This window comes from Lineus longissimus, chromosome 14 (assembly GCF_910592395.1).
Source record: "Lineus longissimus chromosome 14, tnLinLong1.2, whole genome shotgun sequence".
Taxonomy (NCBI): domain Eukaryota; kingdom Metazoa; phylum Nemertea; class Pilidiophora; order Heteronemertea; family Lineidae; genus Lineus; species Lineus longissimus.
The window spans coordinates 13,164,220-13,170,962 of NC_088321.1; the positions used below are offsets into that span (position 1 = coordinate 13,164,220).

At 40.2% G+C, this 6,743-nt stretch overlaps 1 protein-coding gene across 1 annotated transcript; it reads left to right on the forward strand.

The window, feature by feature from the left end:
• The first annotated feature begins 2,992 nt into the window (after positions 1-2,992).
• LOC135498972 (uncharacterized) lies at positions 2,993-6,143 on the forward strand. The gene is made up of 4 exons (XM_064789550.1): positions 2,993-3,049; positions 3,137-3,594; positions 4,053-4,077; positions 5,846-6,143. Exons 1-4 carry the CDS (start codon positions 2,993-2,995, stop codon positions 5,882-5,884), a joined length of 579 nt encoding a protein of 192 aa, XP_064645620.1. The 3' UTR covers positions 5,885-6,143.
• The last annotated feature ends 600 nt before the right edge of the window (positions 6,144-6,743 follow it).

Genomic DNA, 6,743 nt, shown 5'->3' on the forward strand with positions numbered 1-6,743 from the left:
GGAGCAGGTCTGAAGCCATAGAGCCACAGAGCTTTGTGGTCAGGGTGGTGTCATTTGGCCAGTATTCCTTTCTATTCTTTATTAGGGAGCAGGTCTGAAGCCACAGAGCTTTGTGGTCAGGGTGGTGTTCTTTGGCCAGAATTCCTTTCTATTCTTCATTAGGGAGCAGGTCTGAAGCCACAGAGCTTTGTGGTCAGGGTTGTGACCTTTGGCCTGTATTCCTTTCTATTCTTCATAAGGGAGCAGGTCTGAAGCACATAACTAGGAGCCTGGTCACCAAGCCCAGATTACCATCGAGCAGATTCTCGCAAGTCTATTCTGTGACGTTGTTTTCGGAGTCGGCTGTGCCCTGTGCGTAGACCGCAGATTGCCACGTGTTGCTTTCTCCCCAACTTGGTAATGTTATCAGTCCGGGGATTTCAATCATTGTTTTCTTTTCTCCATTCCTCTGTCAGCATATTTTAAGAAGGCCTTCATTCTTTGTAGTCGGTGTTGATTTTCTTTTGCTGTTGCTTGCTGCTATCTTTGGCCAGGGTTTGAACAATGATGTTAACAATTCAACACATCATACGAAGGAGGTGGCTGCAGACGCTGCCCATAATCGTGTTGAAAAAACAGTGCCCGGGAAACAGAGACGGTACGGACATGTCTGTCGTTTGGAGGATACTGGTAGTGCGTCACGTCAAGTGCCTGAGCTATGCTTCATGTTATCAACATAATATGGACTTGTTTCACTATCAATCAGCCTTTACCACTGCAATAATAGCATGGTGAATGACAAGGACCCCAAACTCTCAAACTGATCTGGAAGTCCTCCCTTGTGAATAGTTGGGAGGTCCCTCGCCTAATCATAATGTATCTCTCGCAGTGAAGCAGCCCCATCCCAAGTGAATCAGTGTGCGCCTCAGCCAATAACGTTGACCGGAGCGATCGACCACCCAAAAATCACGAGATTTCGCAGGGAGGCGCGTGGTATAACCAGGCTTTCAGAGAAGCACCGAGACGCCCGAGGCAATGTTATCGGGGAAGGCAGAGCCGATCGCTGGTATTGACGGCAATATTAGTGCCACTCCCAACCGATGAAAATCAATAGACGACTGTGGTTTCACTGGTGACATGGTCACCATCGTTACCAGATAATGATGGTGATGACGATTTAGTACTATTACCTAATGACTCCGCCTTACTTACCGGCGAATGAAACCTTACCATCTTATGAAAAACAAAGTTTGTGTGGTTTCATTTGATGGTGATCATTCGTAACTCAAATGTGTTACTGCGATCTCCGGGTCTTCGGTCCGTAATTGCGAATTTTACATACACCCGTTGAAATTCTCACATGTTGATCGTCCACATACGGATCCAGTGTGTATAGTGCGCTGCTTGTAACATGGATTGAAAAGTCTTCTTCTTATGTCTCGATAAAAAAACATTTTAAGAATGTCGTGATAGTTTTTCATAACAATGTGAAGTGTATTTGTGTCAAACAGATGCGTAATAAAGACATAAATTTTAACAATGAATGGCGCAGTCACGTGCGCTCAGTAATGCTCTGATCTGTGATCAGGTGACAGTACGACTGATCACGGCGCTATTTCGCCTCACTTCAAACAGGATTTGTGTATTAATGCAGGTTTCTCGCATGAATCTATTATCTCAGGCATGTCACCTTATCGGCGTCGCTCAGGCAATGAAAAACCTCTTTTTGATAATTTTTTAAAATTTTTATGAATGGATCGTATTCTGGCAAAATGGGAAGAAAAAAGCCGTTTCGCGATCCTCGCCCTCCATTTGAAAAGAAGTAGAACACACAATGATATTGCGTGCATGCATGTCCAACCTTAGATACATGCCATTATGATCATTATTGGCCGTCGGTTGTTCCCGTTGTTGAGAGGTGACTGGTGAGCCAACTGTAGCAGAGTCAGTAATTCGAGTGAGACTTCAGTTGGCAACGATGATCACCATTGACGACGCTTGGAGAATGGTGTTATTATTGCTTTTGCAGGGTTCCTATTTTGCCCCTGGTAACTCGCAGTTAAAAGATTTCAGGCCGAGTCCGAAGAAAAGTCTTCATCTAGGCTCACATCTAGGCCTACATTCCGATTGATCTACAGTCTCATCTGGGCAATCCTAATGACATCGACCCCCACGAAACCGCTGTCGAGTGGGTCACTAGGCATAAACCGGCAAGGGCAAATAAATGTATTTACATACAATAATCCGTCAGAATAATATCGGCCCAGACACTTTTCCAGTGGGACATTTCTGCACCGGTGTCGAAGTTTAAAATGTCCTGGGATAGAATGCCCGGGAAACAAAGGATTCTATTATGCGCTTCAATCTCTGAGCTATTGACCGTCACGGTCTCTATAGAACCATATTGCAGAAAACAATAGGGCCGGACACTTTTTCCAGGGGGGCATTTGTTACTGTTACACCGGCCTTATATGCAATGTATGTTCAAATCGGTGCGGCGTTCGAAGCATGCAGATTGACTACATCATTGCCATATCTTTCGTGATATTCACCCTGAATCTGATTTTAGATATCCAATGCTATGGAATAGTTGGTTTATTGCTTTCATACGCAATACCTAATTTTGTCCAGAAAGTAATGTACTTCCGTGACCAGATAGTGCATCAAGTTATATGTCATGTAGGATATTTTGACAAGACTTTATAATTTTTACCCTACAGTTGGTTATGAAATTCAGTCCGGAAAAAAGGTAAAATTAAAGAGCTTGTCACTAGAGTATGATGGCACCAGAAAGCGTACTCCCTTCGTCACATCTTCTGTTGACTGCCTGTATAATAATAAACAAGGTAATTCGGAAAGTTAATAATTTGATAAGATCTATGAAGGCCCATCCAGGAAAGGGGAGGAACGACATCAAGGCGTCACTGAGTCGAGGCTCGACGATGAAACTTTTTTAATAAGTTCTGTAACAAAATTAGAAAATTGTAATCAATTTCAGAAATGTAGTTTATCAATGAAACGGGAGAGGAACAAGCACGTTAAAAGCCGTCCACTCATTTTGCATTTCTATGTAAGATTCTCGACATTGACACAGTTAAAGTTTGACCTATACATGTAGCTGCACCGATATTAAGTTTAATCATCATTACTTTGACAGAGCACAAGCAGTTTTGTGACGTTTATATGGGGAGAAGAAAGACAACATTATATAGATAAACTGCAAAAATTCTGCTGTATAGAATTCAAGGTGAGGATCGTGGAAGCACATAAACGACTCCACGGGTCAAGCCCGAACGCCAGGTTCGAAATCACCAGGTCGAAATGGAACCAATACAGCTGGACGTGGTCCAAAAGTTGGCCAGATTACAGGAAGGAGAAAGGCTTTGAGGTGGTATTTGCAGTTGATATCAGAGGCGATGTTAATCGATGGTATGTTGGAAAAGCGACGCTGGGCATGAGAAATTTCTGCTCGGATTTTGGAGTAAGGAATATGTTTTGCCGTTTATTAATGAATTGGAAATATGCGAAACCGTCGGCTTTTGAGGGGGAGCCATACGAATTGCAACCTGGAGTAGTTCGCAAACAGACGTACAATTTGGAGAGGCCTAAAATGAGGTGAGTAGTTTCCCGCGCCCGAAGAAGCAAATAACCGCGTTTTTCTACTGTCTAAGAGTCTAAATGAAATCGTAAAGATGTTTAGACGTTTTAAAAGTATTTCTAATTTCTTTACACGTTTTCAGAAAAATGGTTTACTAAGGGAACAGGAGAAGACTAATCATATTGGAAGAATAGTTCCCCTTCTTTTTCCAGTCTTAAGCCATTCGTTAAAAATTTTAAGTTTGAAATTGAATTGGGAAATTGGTAATTGCGTAAATACGTACAAGATATAAATTTCAGCATCGCCTTGTGAAGACAAATACACAAATACACATGTACTATAAAAACAAGTTTTAGCAAATTTGAATGCATAATGACTGCACTGCGGCACTGTGTATGACTGCCTTTTTTCCCTGGACCAAAACAAACGGCGTATCCGTCTAAAATTTAAACGATTTCATCCATTATCATTTCAGTCGATATCACCATAACAATTCAAAGGTATAACACAAGCAACTAAAAAAAGCGCGACTCAAAAAATGCCACCAGAGGAAATATCGATAAATTTCAAACTCGCCCATGTTTTCAAGTCCAGATTATGTACACATCAAAACTCATGGGTTAGATACACCGTGAAGACACTATATTTAGCCGGTTTTGGTGGGTCTGTTTACGTACAGTCCTTCCAGAAAGTAAATGTTCACAGTTTTTTTTAATATCACAGAGATAGAATATGATAATTGAATGCGGTTTTCAGCAGAGAATGGTATATCTAGATGGTCATGTATCTGTTGTATTTGGGCCCAGCTAATCCTGTCTCTTCATTATCTAACAGGCAATTTTAAAAATGTCTCAAAAGTAAGTTTTTGATTTCATTTTATTTTTGTTCTTTGTCACAATGTATTGGTGAACTATGATTCAACAACGTTTTTTTTTGCTTTCAATACTTGAAAGTTCCTGCTAAATTCTTTCATTTTGAAGATTAATTTTAGCTCGCTACAGGCGATTTTTTTTCAGACAGCTGGTGACCTTTGAGAACACCCCTCAAAGTCAGCAATGCAGTCAGTCAGGGTCTTAATGGCCAACTCAGCTCATACATGAAGGATTGGGGGTCTTTATCAAAGGTTATGGAATTATCTAAAAAATAACATAAAAACCCTAAGCAAAAATATGCATTTGTCATGACTATCGAACACACTCTATGGAATTGCAAGTGCCAAAAAATGATGGTCATAAAGCACAGTTCATTGGCTCATTTGAATTTTTGAAAAGGCACATGAAATAAAAAAAGGGATTTTTGGACCTTTTTGAAATGTTTGTTACATAATGAAGGGATGGAATTAGGTGCATCCAAATGAAACAGATGTAAGACCAACTAAATACACCATACTCTGCTGAAAGCCGCATTCAAATATTTTATTTTATCTCTTTGATATTTTTAAAAACGGTGGACATTACTGTCTGGAAGGACTGTACGTCTAGGCCTTTTGTACAGACGCCCTTCAATCGGCTGAATAGCGTCCACACAGTATATGCTTTCGCAAGCAAGGCCGAAGACAACACTCCGATGGAACCCGTATCTGGTATTGGGTCAATGAACATGACACATGACGCAAAATCAAGAGTAACTAAACAATGTCTTATTTCCCTTGGTCTGTGCGTCTTGTAACGTGCGCTCACGTATGGTCACGTGGTTATCTCGACTTCGTCCAGTCGAGCCTACATCGCGAATTGGGTCAACAGTTGCATCACGAGAAGTGAACGGGATAGCACGAAACTCCAGAAGGCTAATTTATTACGTGATATCCAAAATAAAAGATTCAGTATTCAAAAATCGAATTCAATATTTAACTGTTGACTTCCATACTGAAGTCAATCATTTTCCAGTAAGAAAGCATCAAATTTCAATAGTAAACTTACCAATCGGTCTTAGATCAATGAAATTAGATTACGTAATACATGTAGTAGTGTATTATGAATTGTATTATACCGTTAGCCTCATAGCATAATTGCCTAACTCATATTAATTTTGAAGTTTTTTAGAAAAAGAACAATTTTTTTGGACAACGCTTTGGAAATTTTTATTCGAACTTTAACAAAAACTTATAACAGATGTATCAACATTTTTAAAACCATTAAATAATAGTAAACAATGCTTGAATAACACAGAAAAGTGACATAGACATAAAATTTTCACATTTTGGCCAAAATATGACTCAGGCAATTATGCTATGAGACTAACGATACTGTGAATCTCTTTTTTTTGTAGGTCAGTGACTTGAATGCAAAGTATAGGCCTGACCGCTGACCTAGAAAGGATGTAATATTTCATCCCAGACTATAGATCGACCTTAAAGATTTCCCCAAATCCGCGCACAGCTAAAAGTATAAAGAAATCATTCACGGGTGTATCGTAAGCATTTGATGACACGACAAACCACCGTAATTCGTACTTCGTAGGCCTAGTGTAACCAGACTTATAATTGCAATGTGCATTCAATGTATCATCGCGTTTTTATATTGTTCTGGCCAAAGGTAATTAGTCGAACTCTCGAATGTGACCACTGATCATATTTAGTGGTGTTGCACAACACTAGATTGTCTTGTATATGCCTAGGCAATGCTGAAGAAACGGAATATAACTATTTCATGGTGTCAACTAAAGATTGCTGCCCTGGGCTGTGTAACATTACTATTTCTGATCACACTATCACAGTTTATTGACAGGAGATCAGCCAAGAACCTTGGCGAGACCTTTGCTCAGTTGAAGCCTTTCTTATTAGGACGACTCGCGCTTCAAGTTAGTCGGCCACCTAGTGGAGGAAACTAGAGGCAGTCCATCAAGTAACCCCAGGGATCAGACGACGGCAATGAAAAACAAAATGGATAGCGATAATCACGGAGAGACTGGTGATGCGGATCGCCTTCGTATTTTGATTCTGCATGTACCAAAGAAATATTGTCAAGAACTCGTTTTAAATGCAGAAATCAAACTCAAACGGTTTTTGTGTTCAAAGTCCGAGATGATTTATGTTTGGAAATATATGGATATTATTGTAGGTAGGTAGCAAACATTCCTGCAGTAACAGCTCACTTTCAACAGTAAGGAGACCACTCCGAGCAAGTCTGAGATTGAGAGTGACTTAAAAAATCCCAATCTAAGTGTT